This window comes from Ursus americanus, chromosome 23 (assembly GCF_024610735.1).
Source record: "Ursus americanus isolate L20-20 chromosome 23, mUrsAme1.1.p, whole genome shotgun sequence".
Classification (NCBI taxonomy): domain Eukaryota; kingdom Metazoa; phylum Chordata; class Mammalia; order Carnivora; family Ursidae; genus Ursus; species Ursus americanus.
In genome coordinates, this window is record NC_142149.1 from 44,454,413 (window position 1) to 44,470,728 (window position 16,316).

The following is a 16,316-nucleotide window of genomic DNA, read 5'->3' on the forward strand; positions in this document are numbered from 1 at the left end:
GGGTTTTGGTGGGGACTGAGAAGTGAGGTCAGAGAATGCTGCCCAGGTGACATTTTGCCAGGTCTTCCCAGTGAGCTGACATTCTCCAGGTGGAGAGAATAGGGAGCGTCTTTCATGCACAGGCCTGGGAATCATTTAAGGCCTATTCCTGACAGGAATTTGCCAGGATCTGATGGGAATTGGAAAGCTGAAACTGCAGAGGTGGGCTGGGGCGGGCCCTAGAGCCTCATAAAAATTGCAAAGAAAAGCGGACTTTGTCCGAGAGTGCAGGTGCTGGGAGAGGGGCTGGTGAACGTCTTTAATCATTCAAGCAGAAGGAAGGGAGGGGGAAATGCTCCAACTGCTGTGTGGGGAATAAGGGGACGCTGAACTAGACTAGGGGCAGATGAGTTTGGGCCATTGCACAAGAAGCTTGGAAATTAAAGAAAGATCTGACTACTGGGTGTATGAGGAAGGCAGGCAGTGAGGAAGGTGTATAAACCTAATACTTGATTAGATTGGAAATCTGCATCCTGCAACCTCTACCTTGTCTCTTTTTGTAACCTTGAGCAAGTCACTTTACTTTCCACTAAATCTCAGGCATTCATCTGTCAAATAAAAACACCCACGTGTCTAGCCTCTCACCAACTGTTGTGAGGAGATGGTGGTCATTGAAGTACTTTAGATAGTGTGAAATGCTGGGTGATTCGCTCAGCCTTTCTTTCTTTCTCTCTCTATTTCTTTCTTTCTTTCTCTCCCTTTCTTCCTTTCTTTCTTTCTTTCTTTCTTTCTTTCTTTCTTTCTTTCTTTCTTTCTTTCTTTCTTTCTTTCTTTCTTCCTAGATTTTATTTATTTATTTGACAGAGAGACAGCCAGCGAGAGAGGGAACACAAGCAGGGGGAGTGGGAGAGGAAGAAGCAGGCTCCCAGGGGAGCAGGGAGCCTGATGCGGGGCTCAATCCCAGGACCCTGGGATCAAGCCCTGAGCTGAAGGCAGATGTTTAACGACTGAGCCACCCAGGCGCCCCTCGCTCAGTCTTCTAGCACAGCTTGCCCAAAGCTCAGTGCTGCAGGAAGACAGAGATATCAGACCCCTGCCAGGAGAAGTTTCAATCTGCTGGATAAAGTGAAATGCACACAGCAACTTCATGTCCATGGCTACAGAATAAAAGCCTTTAAAGATGGCTGGGTTGTTGTTGTTGTTTTTTTTAAGATTTTATTTATTTGACAGAGAGAGAGAGACAGCCAGTGAGAGAGGGAACACAAGCAGGGGGAGTGGGAGAGGAAGAAGCAGGCTCCCAGCGGAGGAGCCCAACATGGAGCTTGATCCCAGAACCCCCAGATCACGCCCTGAGCTGAAGGCAGATGCTTAACGAACAACTGCGCCACCCAGGCGCCCCATAAAGATGGCTGTTTTAAGTGTGCAGGGGAGGCAGTCAGGGAGGGCTTCTGGAAAGAGGTGGCTCTGAACTGAGCTTCAAATTAGGATTTTAATGAGCAAGTCAGAGGAATTATATGGGCAGACATAGAAGGAAGGGCTCCGGGAATTTATTCACTCATTTATTTTTAAAATATTTTAATTTTACTTAGAATTTTAAATAGGTAACACATTCACATGGTTTAAACTTCGAAAAGTACAAAAGGGTATACAATGAAATCTCTCACCTACCCCCAGCCACCTAAGTTCCCTCCACAGATCACCAAGGTTACCAGTTCTTTTATATTCTTTGCATATAAGAGTGTGTATAAATATTTCCCCTTTCATTACACAAATGTTAACACACTGTACCTGCTATTCTTTACCCTGACTTTTTTTTAAAAAAACATTTTATTTATTTATTTGAGAGAGAGCACAAGCAGGGGGAGCGGCAGGCAGAGGGAGATGGAGGAGCAGACTCCTCACTGAGCAGGGAGCCTAATGTGATCCTGGCTGGATCCTAGGTTCCCAGGATCATGACCTGAGATGAGGGCAGACACCTAACCGACTGAACCACCCAGGCGCCCCTCCCCTGATTTTTTTACTTAGCAATACATTCTGGAGATTGTTCCGTATCAGTACACAAAGAGCTTTCTCATTCTGTTTTACGGCTGGATTATATTCCATTGTGTGGTGATACCATAACTCTTTTAACCAGTCTCCCACCTAATGGGTACTTTGTACCGTGAAATTCATGGAATGTGGAAAATTGTACGTAGTCCAGTGTAGCTGAAGGTAGAAGCCCCCTTCCATGTTGGTAATGTTACTCATAACCAGAAATATCGCTGAGTTTAAACACTAGGAGTAGCAAGATTGGTGATAGAGAAACAGATTCACACAAAAAGCTTCATCCTCTGGCCACTTTGTAGTGTGGTGGTCTGACCTCCGGTAACATATCAAGCACAGTTTTTTGCTTTCATGCTGCCTCCACCAATGTCTCTTCATCATGGTCTTTAAGATTTTTTTGAGGGAGAGAGAGTATGAGCAGCGGAGGTGGAGGGGAGGGACAGGGGAGGGACAGGGGAGGGACAGGGGAGGGACAGAGGAGGGACAGAGGAGGGACAGGGGAGGGACAGAGGAGGGACAGAGGGAAGCAGGCTCCCCAATGAGCAGGGAGCCATGCTGAGCTCCATGTGGGGCTCAATCCCAGGACCCCAGGATCATGACCTGAGCTGACCCACCCAGGTGCCCCCTCTTCATCACGGTCTTAAGAGCAACTACAACCCCACTTTACACAACTATTCCCACCAGTACCTATACCCTGTGCTGTGGTTAAGGTGACTATGTCCGCCAAACCAGGACACTTTCAAGAGTGAAAGTGGACACTATTAATAATGGCATTGGGATAACAGGCATAAACTGAGACTGCCTTGGCCATGCTGGCATGTGTGGTTCTCAGATGAGGCATCTGGCTGCTATACTGGGGGGGGGGGTGTCTTCTTCTTCTTCTTCTTCTTTTTTTTTTTTTTTAAGATTTTATTTATTCTCTTGACAGAGAGAGAGAGCACAAGCAGAAGGAGTGGCGGGCACAGGATAGAGGGAGAAACAGGCTCCCCGCTGAGCAGAGAGCCTACCCTGGGATCATGACCCGAGCTGAAGGCAGACACTTAATCAACTGAGCCGCCCAGGTGCTCCTAGACTGGGGGTCTTCTTAGAAGCACGGACTGTGCCTTATTTATCTGGGCATCCCCAGCATCTTCCCAAAGCCTTAAGCAGAGTAGGTGCTTCATGCACATTGCTGGTTGAATGGATGAACCATGTGTAGAGAGTACCAAGCAGTCCTTTTGAGGGCTCCACAGGATGCTCAGGAGCGAGTGTTGCTAGCAACGCAGGGTTTCACTTTTGATCCCCATCATTATTTATAATATGTAGGCTTTCCTTGTAGATATCCCTTTTGTGAACTGTATGCTTTGACTTTTGTATCCAGAGCTTCGGATCATTTCCACAATGCATGGCTGAGACCCAGGCTGAGCCTTGGAGAGGTACCAGCCTGTACCATACCCTGGCCTTCCTCTCTCATCTTCATGGTCAGGAGCTGAGTGCCTACTGGTCGGCATGTGTGCTCTCGCCATCAATCTGTCCATGGGTCTAGTGACCAACCAGTCCCAGCAGCCTTAAAAACCTGCAACTTAGCTTCCATGGATCCCTTCCCTTTCCCTAGCAATCTCCTATGACACGGTCCCCAACCTCAGGGCTGCCTTGGTGTCGTTCCTGAGCATCTCAGTTTTCCCATCTCGAGGGCTCCTGGGTAAAGATGCTAACTAAGGATGAAGGGAGGTTTATCAGGGCTGAGACCCAGCCTACATAATTAGCCTGTTTAAAGCCTCCCACCTCCCTAATTAGTGTTACGATGAATACACCCACTCAGCTGGGCATTCCTATTTCCCCGCTCCCTTTCAGAGTTCCCAAGGGGTTGGAGAAGTGAGCAGGAACCCAGACTCCTGGATTGCAGGAGGGAGTCCCCCTACCTTACTGGCTTGACTCCAAGGACCCATAAGAGAGGAAATGCTCCATCTGCCTCAACGCCAGACCTGTGTGGGCAGAACTGCCAGGAAGGAAGGAATGATAGTCCTAGAGATGCCCTGGGCCTCAGTCTCCCCATCTGTAAAATGAAGGGGTTGCATACATGATCTCTGAGTTATCTGGTGCTGACATTGCATATCTCCACCCTGTACTGTGTCTCTGGGCTGGGTTCAGCCAAGCATCCTTAGAGGTTTGTGAGGGGACCCTAAGGCCAATTACCCCTTCTCTCCTTTTTCTTGAATTGAACATAACACCCCAGAGTCCTGGGCAGATATTTATCCAGGGCTGGGCCTTCCCTCTCCTAGCTGCCCCAGGAGATAGAAGGTGATGGACAAGCAGAAGCCTGGGCCATACTTCTCAGAATGGGAATTGCTATAGGTCTGGTCCTTGCCCATCCTAGGCTCGATTCTGATCCCCAGAGGCTGGAGCAAGGAGCTGACATGGGGCAGCCCAGGCCTGTCTGCCTGCTCCATCTGGATATACTGGGTAGGAATCAATACACATGACTTGGCTGGAAGTGGTTACCCCCTCCCTAGAGCTCTGCAAATATTGTATTCAATGTAATTTATTGGTTGGGGTCCACTTGTTTTCCCTCCACTGATTGTTCTTCGACATCATCATGACTCTTGGGATCAAGACAGCGAAACCCAACTTAAAATGGTTTTAAAAAGTATGTCGCAGGGGCACCTGGGTCGTGAAGCCTCTGCCTTCGGCTCAGGTCATGATCACAGGGTCCTGGGATAGCCCCATACTGGGCTCCCTGCTCAGTGGGAAGCCTGCTTCTTCCTCTCCCATTCCCCCTGCTTGTGTTCCCTCTCTCGCTGCCTCTCTCTCTGTCAAATAAATAAATAAAATCTTTAATAAAATAAAAAGTATGTCACAGATTGAGAGAACTAAGGAAAGATAATTAAATGCAATGGGGTCCTGGATAGAACACCTGCAACAGAAAAAGGGCAAGGGTGGAAAAACTGGTGAAATTCAAATAAGGTCTGTGGCTTAGTTAATAGACATGTACCCATGTCAATTTTGGTTTTAATTGTACTACGACAAAGCAAGATGTTTATACAAGGGGAAGCTAGGTAAAGGGTATTCAGGAACTCTGTATTATTTTAGCAAATTTCTCAAAGTCTAAAATTAGTTCAAAAAAATAAAGTTAAAAAATGCACAAATTAGGGACACCTGGGTGGCTCAGTTGGTTGACCCTTTGCCTTTGGCTCAGGTCATGATCCCTGCAGTCGTGGAATCGAGTCGCAGGTCAGGCTCCTTGCTCAGCGGGGATCCTGCTTCTCCCTCTGCCTGCCACTCCCCCTGCTTGTGTGCTCTGTCTCTGACAAGTAAATAAATAAAATATTTTTTAAAAATGCACAAATTAATGCTGACCACTTAAAAACAGACGTATAGGAGGAGGAGGAGGCTTATTGGTCCACATAACTGAAAGGGGCAGGGGTGTATGGGATGCAGACAGAGCTGGATCCAGCAGCTTAATTATCAGGAGTTGTCTCCGTCTCTCCTGCTTTTGCTTCTGGTGTGAAAGCTTCATATTCAGGCAGCCCTATCCCTTGCGGTGGCAAACAGCCTGCCAGACTTCCAGGCTGATATTCTGCCATTTTAGCCACCCAAGAGTTTGCATTTCTCAATAGTCCTGTTTTGTTCACTGATGTATCCCTAGCATCTAACTTGGTGTGTTGAATGAATGGCTGCCACAGAAGGCCTGAGACAGACTCTCATTGGTTCAGACTGAGTCACGTGCCCATCTCCAACCCAATCAGTGTGACTTACTTTACCTAGGTCACATGGGTAGAGTCAGCTCCCCACCCCCTCAATGCCAACTGAAGTAGAAGGGAAGTTCCCCAAAAGGAAACAATGGATCCTATTATCAGAAGGGTTGCTGGCAAACCAATATATCCCCCAAATCCTTAGAATGCCGGGCTGCTGCTTTTTCTCCTAGAGTCGGCTGCAACGTAGACCTACACTGAAAATGTACCGGCTTAAATTCTTGGGGGGGGGGGGTGCTGAGCTCCTTAATTGCAGCCTCAGCATAACCCTCATTAATGGAATATAAGAATAGGGCTCATTTCTGGGATGTTGGGCTTCTTGCAGCTGGATGAGGTGGGCTTGGGTGTCAAGGAAGGGGAACCAGCATGGCCAAAGCTGCCAGAACCCGGGATTCCTTCCCGATCAAGACGATGGGCAGTTCCAGTCCTGGAGTACTTCCAGTCTATATCTCTCAATCCTAGCCAGGACCCTCAGATCTAAGGTCTCATTTGTTCATTTCGATTGGGGCGGCATGGAGAAAGAGTCGGGGCTAGCCTGCGCGTTTGGGACACCTCAGATGAGTACCTTATGCCTTGTGAGGAATATCCAGTGAGAAGACTCCAGAGTCTCCGCTCCCCGTCTCACCCAATCCGCCAGCTGATTCCCAAATCACTCTCCACGTCCTCCACATCCTCTCCCACACCTGCAGGAACAGAGGTTAGAGTAGGGCAGAGTGTCCACAGAGAAGAGGCCTGACTTGCGTGTTTTTCAGATATTTTATTAAGAATAAGGCATATGACAGTCACCCCTAAAGCATAGGGTTCTATTTCTGTGGGTGAGTGAGTACACTCTGAAAAGCATTGGATTAAAAAGCGCAGCCAACAGAGAATTTGGAGCAGGATCCTTCTGCCCCACCCATGGGGCTCCTGCCAGGTGGTTCCGAAGCCTTGCATGTCCCCCATTCGAGGCTGGCCTCTCAGGGAGAGTGTGCTCAGGGATCCCCAGCTCTCTGCACTAAGGAGATGCTATTCCACACCCCCCTGGCCTCCTTCCCCTCCATTGGGAGACCTCTATTCTGTTGCTGATTTGGGGAAGGGCTACCACATTTCAACCCTGGAGTGGTCCCCCAAACTGCAGACCACTGTGGGTGGGATATGGGGGGCAGGGGTACAGAGCCTCATGCTGCATTGCTCACTGGTCCCTGGCTGGCTTCCAGAACAGGGAGGGGTCCCCACCTGCAGCTCTCCTCCCTGAGTCTATCCACACTTGTGGTGTGGCTGGACCTCCACTTAGGGCAGAGTGCTCTGGTCAACATGCCCCTCCCCCAGTGGGGATTTGTGCTGCAGAGGAGAGGGGAGGAGCGGGGAGGAGACACAATCCTTTCTCTTCTAGTCACCCAGGCATTCCAGGGGCTTATGGGAGGGGGTCTTTCCTTTGGCAAGGTGGATCCCCCAGGCTAGAAGAGGGAGAGGGCTGGAGGCTAAGGAATTTGGGGCTCCTGAGGCCAAGGGCAGGCTACTGACTCTCAGTCCCATTCTGCTGCACTGTGGGTTCTGTTCCAAAACCCAGGGGCAGGTGGATAGAGGGAAGTCTTTAGTCCATTATTTCCAGAAGAACGGGGAAGAGGAATTTGTTAAAATTGGAAACCTCCACCTGCTTCAGCCCCTCCCCCAGCTTGCTATGTGGAGTAGGGTTGGCTTCCTTTCCCAGACCCTCAACACTTCAGGTGAGAGTCAGCAAGTCAGCCGCCCCAGCACTCTCAGAGCCTTTCATCTGGGGGATCTCCAAGCACCCCACAAATAATTAAGTGTCATTATCGCTGGTCGCTTAGAAGAGGGATAGGAGTTCAGAGGTGCTAATGGGGTCACTTGAGGAAATGCAGGCAGGTCACTGGAGGCTCCCTGGGGTAGGGGTGTGGTAGAGGCCCCCAGCTAGACACTCTGGGTCCCCAGGAGGGAAGGGGGGAAAAGGGCTATTGCTATAGAGCTGGGGGGAGGCCAGGCGGGCATAGCTATGGCTTTTAGTAGGGGGGTGGGTGGATAAAGTAGTCACCATCTCTGTAGGAGAATCAACAGAACAGAGTCACCCTGTTTACCCCAAAAGTGTGGTTGTGGAAGCTCAGGGTCTGGGTGGGCTGCTCCAGAAAGACACCCTATCCCTCCTTCCCACACAGTCCTTTGGGTCCCTTTGAGAGAGTGCAGCCAAGAGAGGAGAGACGGCTCCTCACACAGACACCTCTGAAAGGGAGGCAACAGGACCAGGGGTACAGTGAGTCACACACACCTGAGGGGAGACACGGAAGGCAGAGGCACAAAAATGGGGTGGGAGAGAAGGGTAAGAGGCCAGGGCAGGAGAGCAAGGACCCCAGGCCACCACTGTGGCCCAACTTAGACTGAGAGAGAGAGAACACTGTCTGTCCTAAGGGCGTCCACACCTTGGGCATTTGACGCCCAGTGGTTGGATACCTGGATGAGGCCTGGTTATTGCTCAGTGGTCTCAGCAGTCCTGAGTGCAGTCAGCTGGGAGAGGACAGCATATTTGTGGGGGCTGGTAGTGTGCTCACTGGTTTTGCTTCTTGCTGATTGATTTCCCACACCCTCTGACACACAGAGCGAAAGAGAACATGATTGTGGGTTCCTCCTGTTCATTACAGGGCCCGTGATGGGAGGGTTCTCCACCCCCAGAGATTGGCTCTGCTCGTCTCCGAGACAGAGCAGAGCAGAGGCTTGGCCTCAGCCAGGGCAAGCAAGACCTGCCAGGATGCACTATCCGTGAGTGAGGTAAAGGCCTCTCCCTGCCCCCCACACTCCCTCAGCAGCCCCTGGAAGACCTCACAGGCACTTAGGACTCAATGCAGGACCGACAGAGGAGGCTTGGCATGGGGGAAGGCGCTCTAGGATTTGTCTTTCTAGGGGCTGGGCTTGTGGTCTGGCTGGACCGAAACTACACTTCCTGCCTTTGGTCAGGAGAGGGGAGCTGGGGAGAAAGTATTAGGAGGTGGGATGTCCCACTTTCCATTTCACCACTCCCCATCCTAGGCAAAGGGTTACATTGAGCACCAGCTGGCCGCTGCCATTTCTGGTAGGATTGGGGGCATCCCTGAAGGGGACCAGCCTGGGAACTAACGTGTGCTACCCCCCACCCCCACCCCTGCACCAAACTCAAACCTCTATCAGCCACTGTCGCTTCCAGGAACCCGGCCCTTCTTCCTACCTCTGGGTGCAGCTGGGCAAAATTAGCACCAATAAACAGGACTAGGAAAGCTCCCAAGGCAGCCTTCAGGTTCCCAGCTACCTCCAGAAGGGGAAGGCAGTTTCTGCCCTTCCACAAGCCTGCAGGAGCAGCTGACTTCACAGCTCCCTAGCACAGCTCCCAGCCTAAATACTTAGGTGGGCATCCTGGGGAAGAACTGAACTGGAGACTGCTTTAGACCAGGTTCTGCCCTCGAACCCATTCTGTACTCCTCTTCGGAAGTGCAAACGTCCATCACGTCACACTTTCCTACCAGGGGCTCTGGCAGGAAATGCCTTTAAAGTGTTGGGTGCTCACCGGGAAGGACCTACCAGCGGGGTAGGGGTAGGAGAAGCGGCGTCAGAGCAAAAAGGTCCAGCCGCTAGCCCGGAGCCCGAGCTTCCCCTCGAAGGAAGGCTTGGCGGGAAGGGCAGCCGTGCGGGGCTGGGGGAAGTCCGAGAGGGGAGCTGGAAGGCCTAGGGGTGCTAAGTGCCACTGCGTTCCTTTCGTACGCCAGCCCGGCCTTCCCCCTCGCGTCCAACGATTGTCAGCTCTCCCGGGACGGGGCGCGACCCCCCCCCCCCCCCGCAGCAGGATGGGGACCAGATAAGCCTCCGTACTGCGAGTCCTCGCCACAAAAAAAGGTGCACTCTCTCAGCCCCGCGGAGGAGCCCCCTCGGGGGAGGACAATACAAAAAGGCTGGGGCGGTTGGAAGGGGTGGGGGGAGCTGGGGCCGCTTCCGCTCGCTCCCCGGAGGAGCGCCGGCTCCCGCGGCCCCCGGGACCTGCCTGTGCGGCCCAAGCTGCGTCCCTAGCCGGAGGCCGACCCGGCCTTCCCCACTCCCCACCCCGCAGGCCCGCTCCTACTCCGGCTCCGCAGGAGCGCTTGGCGGGCTGGGCGCGGCTGGAGAGCCGGCTTGGTCCGGGGGCTCCTGGGGAGGCGGCTGGCGCGGGCTGCGGCCGCTGGGCCGCGGGGGCCTCCGGGCGTAGAGGAAGAGCGCGGGGTCGGGCATGGGGTCGACGTCGTCCAGGGCGCGGGCCGCGCGGTCCCAGGCGGCCCAGTCCCGGCCCGGGCCCTTGGCGGCGGCCTCGGCGGCGGGCTGGCGGCGGGCCCGCTGTGCGCGCCGGCGGGGCCGGGACTCGGCGGCGGCGGGGCCGGGGCCCGGGCGCGGAGTCTGCAGTCTCTGGCGCGCCGCGTGCAGCTGGCAGGAGAGGTAGGCGGCCGCCTCGGTGTGCTTCTGCAGCTCGGTGCCCAGCACGGTGGCACGATGGCTGCGGCGCCGCAATTCCTCCAGGAAGCGGCGCTCCTCTGCGCGCAGGCTGCATCGCAGCGCCAACACCAGCGCCTCGCGCTGCGCCACCTCCCGCCGCAGCTCGGCGTTGGCGGCCATCCGCGCCGCCAGCTGCGACTCCAGCGCTCTGCACTTGCTCTCCAGCTCCTGGGACGCCGCCTCTGGGAGGGCAGATGGAGAGAGAGGTGATGGTCTCCACCCTGCGCAGCTCGTGGATCCACGTTACGGAGCCCCGCACCTCCCTCCCTCCCCAGTCATGGGCTACGCTGGGCCTTCCTTTCTCTTCCTCCGGGCCCTTGCACCTCTCCTACTCTCTGGCCTCTCTAATTCATCAGGTTTCAGCTTCAATGCAAAAACCCTCCCTGACCATTTATGCATGCCACAAATATTTGTTGAACCCTTACTATACGCATTATGCTAGGCATAAGGGATATGGTGGATAATAAAACATTCCTCACGAAGCTTACAGCAAGCATAGTGGGAGAGGTATAGTACGTAATCACAAAATGAATGTGAGGTTGCATCTGTGACATGTGCCAATGCCGTGACTCACAGGAGACTGTGACCTAATCAGGCTTCTCAACAGAAGAGGCACTTTCCGCTAGCAGGAGTTGGAAGAATGAGCTGGAGTTAAGTAGTGAAGAGCTTGAGAGGAGGGTGCTTTGCACAGAGGAACTTGTGCAAAAGCCCCAGGGTAGGAGAAACATGCAAGAGTGAGGGACTGAAAGACCTGGGACCTGGGAGTGTGGACAGGAAAGGGGAATCAGTGCGCCCGGAGCTTGCTGTTTCTTTCCTAGAGCATTTGTTACATTTTGCAATTTATGCGTGTTATTTATTGTTGCCTTTGCCCACTGCACTGCGTTTCAACAGTGGTTATATATTGACCACGCAGAGAGCTTTAAAAAATAGTTTCCTGGGCCCTCACAAAAACCAATTGAATCAGGATCTCTGGGATTACACCTGGGACCTGGCACTTCTTAATGTGCCCAGGTGATTCTCATGTACCCACAGAGTTGAGGACCCCTGTCTCCGGGATCATGAGCTCCATTTCAGCAGGGAACATATCCTGGGATTAACACATGTGAATATTTGTAGAGACAGAGATAGCTGTCACCTGAAACGTGACAAAAGGTAGGCAAAAGGTGACTCCAGAAAGGATATGAAAATCAACAAGTGGTAGGGGAACAAAGAAAGGGAGCTTAAACACACTGAGAGAGAAGATAAAAACTAGGACACTGGGCAATACCTTGAGCTCAGATGACCTCAGAAACCCTTACAGAGGAAGGAGAGTAGGTGGGGTGAAGGTTGCTGTTGTTACAGAACTGGTGTTTGGGATGTATGTCCCCTTCCTCCAAGTACAGAGGCATCAAGAGGTTTCCCCTGGTTGCCATTTAAAGAAGTCGGCAGAATTCGTTCAAGTCTATAAATGTTTAGATCTTTAGGTGTGAAAATGCAACGCAATTTATAGGGCTCTCAACATTTTCCCTTAAACTTCAGCTGGTTCTCCATGCCTAAGTCCTGGTCACGTACGCAGCTCCTGATCTATGAGCAGCACATCAGTATGTCACCCAGACGAGTAGGCGAATGGGGCTGACATCCTGCACTCTGTTCAGCAAGCTGAGGGGTGGCTGTCCCCCATGTCTGGACTGGGGACAGAGAAGGCTTGGGTCCAACTAAGTGGTGGGGAAAAGGTGACCTGTTGGGCCCGCATGGCATTTCGCTACCAGTCATCCTTCTCTTACCTTGCTGATGAGCCTGGGCCTCTCTCATCTCCAGGTCACGAGTCAGTTCTGGGGAGAGAAGAGAAAAGAAAAGGCAGTCGTGTGTGTGTGTGTGTGTGTGTGTGTGTGTGTGTGTGGTGTATGAGAGAGACAGAAAGAGAGAGAGAGGGTGGGAGAGAGATCAGGGAATCACAACTCAGTAAAAGTGGCAACCTTAGCATCCATAGAAACCATCGAAACCATTTTACAGCAGTCCAGTGAGGGGAAGAGATGAAGAGAGGTGCAAGGCACAGCCTGAGCCTGATTGGCCTGATTCTAAGCCCAGAGATCTTTCCAGCGCAAGCGTGATGGGCTGTGTTTGGAGGTTAGTTCAACCCTTGGACTGAGGAGCCTGGCTTACTTTTGGGGCTGGGGAAGTATTTGCTCCTTCCCAGCTGTGATATACAAATATCGAACACAACAGCCAATCAGAGCCACTAGGGAGGACCCCTGCTGTGCAGGGATCAGCCCCCTTTAGGGTTTAGTTGGTGGGTGTGGGAAGACTGGAGGGTCCTGGGCTGCTTGGGAACCGTGAAGGGGGAGTCAGGGCAGTGGCTATTTACCAATAGGGCACATGCGTTTCACTATTTTCACAGCCAGTACTGCTGTGCCTGTGTTCTTTTCTGAACACCAGCCCTGCTCCTTTCCAAGCCCTGTTTTCCGCCATATTCCACAAGGCAAGGAGAGGGGCTTCAAGGAGGACAGCGCCACCTGGTGATGGAAGGCCTACATGACGCTTGCCTTGGTGCTGAGGGGGCGGGGTCAGCCTGCTAAGGGTGCCGGTGTTGAGAGGTTTCCTTCAGGGCGCTGGCAGCCCAGCCACCACCCCTGCGCCTCCCTGTCTTCCCAGTCCCCATTCCTTACCGCCCAAAGTGCCCCATCCCTCGGCCAGCTGAGTTTGATCATTTTTTCAGCCCCACCCCAACTCGCCCAACTCCACCATGGCTCAGCTGGGAAAAGGGCAGGAGGGAGCCCGGCAGCAGCTGGTGACAGAGGGCATCTCCTCTGGAGAAAGTGTGTGTACTTGCAGGGATGCACTCTGGTACCTAAAGGGAGAAGGTATGAACCTGGGCGTGGGATAAGGTGGCAAATCTCTGGGAGTGTAGCCTTGTGGGCCCTCTGTCTGCTCCTCCTCACTGGCTCTTCCCTTGGGAGGCCAAGTGTTGCTAGGAGACGGAGAGCCAGGGTACCTGGGCCTTTTGCTGTGACCTGAGTCTGAACCTCCTTCCTGGAGCCCCAGGGAGGACCCTGATGCCTCTACCCTCCAGGGCTTCCTTCAGCCAACTTGGCCCCTCCTGCAAGGTCCTGAGTAGCCCAAGGGATTTGGCTCTGCCACTACCTCCCAGTGGGCTGGTTTTTCCCTTAATCAGGGAAGATGGGGGAGGAGAGATAGATTCCTAGTTGGGCTCCGCTCCCCCATCCATCAAATCTCCCTGCCCATCTTCTGGCCAGAGTCCCCACCTTTGGAAGAGCATGCAGTGAGGTCAGATACCCTGTGTGACCTTGGGCCAGTAACGACACCTCTCTGAGCCTTGGTATTCTCATCCGTGAAATGGGGACAAAAATCACACCTGTCTCTCAAGGGGCTATTGCTAGGATTAAATTAGAGAAAATAAACAGAGGGCCCAACCCAGGGCTGAGTCAGTGCTGAATACATGGGGCCATTCTTGTTATCATCCAGGCTGCCCCACCACCCAGAATATACCCACCCATCTCTCAAACCCCTTCAGTCTGAGTGGCACCCCTTTTTGGCAGGCTTTTTCTGAAGCCCTGCCCACTTGGTTCCTACACTATTTCATCCCCTCTCCTATCCCCTTCCCAGCTTCTGAGTCTCAGTATATTTTATATATATTTATTTAAAGATATTATTTATTTATTTATTTGAGAAAGAGAAAGAGGCCTCAAGCCAGGGGAGAGGCAGAGGGAAAGCCCGTGCGGGGCTCGATCTCAAGACCCTGAGATTATGACCTGAGCCGAAATCAAGTTGGATGCTCAACTCAACCAACTGAGCCACTCAGGTGCCCCTATAAATATATATATATTTTTAATTTATTTTATTTTTTAAAGGGCTCCATGCCCAACAAGGGGATTGAATTTACAACCGTGAGATTAAGAGTCCCATGCTCTACCGATTGAGCCAGCCAGGCATCCCTCTGAGTTCCTGTTTAATCTCCTTGAAAAAATCTTTGTTCTGCTCCCTTCCCCTCACTCCTCCACCCCTTGGAAGAAGGGCCTTATTCAGTTATTTCATCCCCAAGAGTGGCTGCTCCAGGCCAGCCCAGAGTTATTTTTATCTCCTTAATCAATAGCCAAGAGGCTGCAGTCCCATACCCAGCTGGGAAGGGTGGTGGGGTCTGTTCCAGCCTATCACACTTTCCTGGGATCCTGGATTATGTCCTGAGTGGAAGGACCCAGGTCTTCAGAATTAGGACAAAGCAAAAAGAAATTAGTGCAAGAGCTATAGGGTCTTAGGGTATACTCATTCTGATGTTCCTTTAATGTTGTCACTGCAATGAAAAAATGCATCAGGCAAGGGCATCAGGCAGGGGTGAGTCGGTGTGGGCCATCCCTGTCCGGTGGGCTGGCCTCTGCTGCCATCCAGGCTTCGGGGGAAATTGCAGGGAGCCTGGCCGAGGAATGTAGCAGCTGACTCTGTATATGGAGCCAGAGGTGGGCGTGGTGGCTGAAAGTCAGGACGGCCAGCTTCTCATGCCACAGAGTGAGAAGCCAGGCAGGTCACTCAGTTTACGTCTAGAGAATGGGGGGCCTCCCATGAGCAGAGGCTGGAAGGGAGGTAGGAGCCTGAGCATGTTGGGGAGAGAGTCTGCAGAGGCACGCACACCTGCGAGTCTGGCACTCTGGGGTCTGATCTTGGCTCTGTCACTAGCATATTGTGTGGCACTCTCTCTCTCTTCAGGTCTCAGTTTATCTTCTTGTATAAGAAGATGTTGGGCTGTTTCAGCTGACACATTCTATGAGTCACTGACTCTGAAGCTGTACTTGGGGACTCAGCCTGGGTGAGTACTTGGGCCAGAGCCCAGCCTCTGAGAGGGCCAGACAGCTGAAGCTGAGGTCCAAGAGCAGAGGTCAGGGCTGGGATTTGGCTTCATTCTTGGTGCCTCCTTCTGTCTTGTTCACAAATCCGATTGGTTGCCAAGTCCTTTCCTTCACCCTGTCTCCCACTGGTCTTCCCCTTAATACCCCTTTCATCTCTTCCCGGACTATTTCATCGGCCCCATCACGAGTCTCCCTGCCTCCCTTCCCCTCCAGTTCATCTTCCATACAATTGCCAAGTTTCGAGTTTCGTAATGCAGCATAATGCTCTTCAGAAACCTTCAGTGCCTCCCCACCCCCCAGGAGGACAGGCCAAATTTCTTAGCTGTCCTGATACTTGTCATGGTCTTCCATGATCCGCCCCCACCCCTCCCCCACAGCCCCCCATCCCTGTGGCCTCACCTGAGCAGCGTTTCTGCAGCCTCAGGATTTCCAGGTGCAGGTCTCGCAGCAGGGCCATCTGCTCCTTTTTCAGGAAGCTGATGTGGCGTTGCACACTCTGGATCTGATGCTCCAGGGACACGGTATCCATGGCAACCTAGGCCTGGGCCCCGCCTGGGGGGAAGATGATAAGGTAGACCCACATCTTGTGGGCCCATCTGCCCTGCCCACCCTCAGATCCCTCAGAGTCTCCTGCAATTGGGACTCCCATTGCCACCAGGCAGAGGGTTCTACGGCTGCACTCGTTTCCCCCGTGTTTACTCACTGAAGCGTCACGCGGGTGTTGTCAGGGAAGATATTCCCATTTAACAGATGAAGAACCAGAGGCCTGGAGGGAAATGGCTGCACGCCCCTGCCTGCATGTAACTTTAGCCTTTCTGCTTCTCAGAGAGGAACACAACTGGAGCTGCAAACTCAGGGAAGAGAGACAGAGGCAGGCTGTGGCCCGCTTCTTTTTTTTTTTTTAAAGATTTTATTTATTTATTCAACAGAGACAGAGACAGCCAGCTAGAGAGGGAACACAAGCAGGGGGAGTGGGAGAGGAAGAAGCAGGCTCATAGCGGAGGAGCCTGACGTGGGACTCGATCCCACAACGCCGGGATCACGCCCTGAGCCGAAGGCAGACGCTTAACCGCTGTGCCACCCAGGCGCCCCGTGTGGCCTGCTTCTTAACTAGCTTTGGGCAAGCCCTCTCCCTCTCTGGGCTCTTGGTTTTCTCGTGGCTAAACTGAGGGAGTTGTGGGGCGGAAAAACCCATCCCACCAGCATCCCAGTTCAAGGGTGCCCACCGGCTGGTAGACCAGGA

At 52.8% G+C, this 16,316-nt stretch overlaps 1 protein-coding gene across 1 annotated transcript; it reads right to left on the reverse strand.

Moving 5' to 3' along the window:
- Window positions 1-6,498: 6,498 nt before the first annotated feature.
- On the reverse strand, window positions 6,499-15,602 carry CCDC92B (coiled-coil domain containing 92B). Its single transcript, XM_045773620.2, has 3 exons — window positions 15,473-15,602; window positions 11,999-12,046; window positions 6,499-10,417 (listed from the first exon to the last, which is right to left on the reverse strand). The coding sequence occupies exons 1-3, from the start codon at window positions 15,600-15,602 to the stop codon at window positions 9,828-9,830; spliced, it is 768 nt and encodes a 255-aa protein (XP_045629576.1). The 3' UTR covers window positions 6,499-9,827.
- Window positions 15,603-16,316: the final 714 nt, after the last annotated feature.

What these genes read in the sequence shown, in the direction of transcription:
- CCDC92B (XM_045773620.2), bottom strand. Translation starts at nt 15,602, where the DNA reads ATGGATACCGTGTCCCTGGAGCATCAGATCCAGAGTGTGCAACGCCAC. An exon ending in GCTGCAGAAACGCTGCTCAG is followed by an intron (nt 12,047 to 15,472) that starts GTGAGGCCACAG and finishes TTCTCTCCCCAG; the next exon opens with AACTGACTCGTGACCTGGAG. An exon ending in GGCCCAGGCTCATCAGCAAG is followed by an intron (nt 10,418 to 11,998) that starts GTAAGAGAAGGA and finishes CTGCCCTCCCAG; the next exon opens with AGGCGGCGTCCCAGGAGCTG.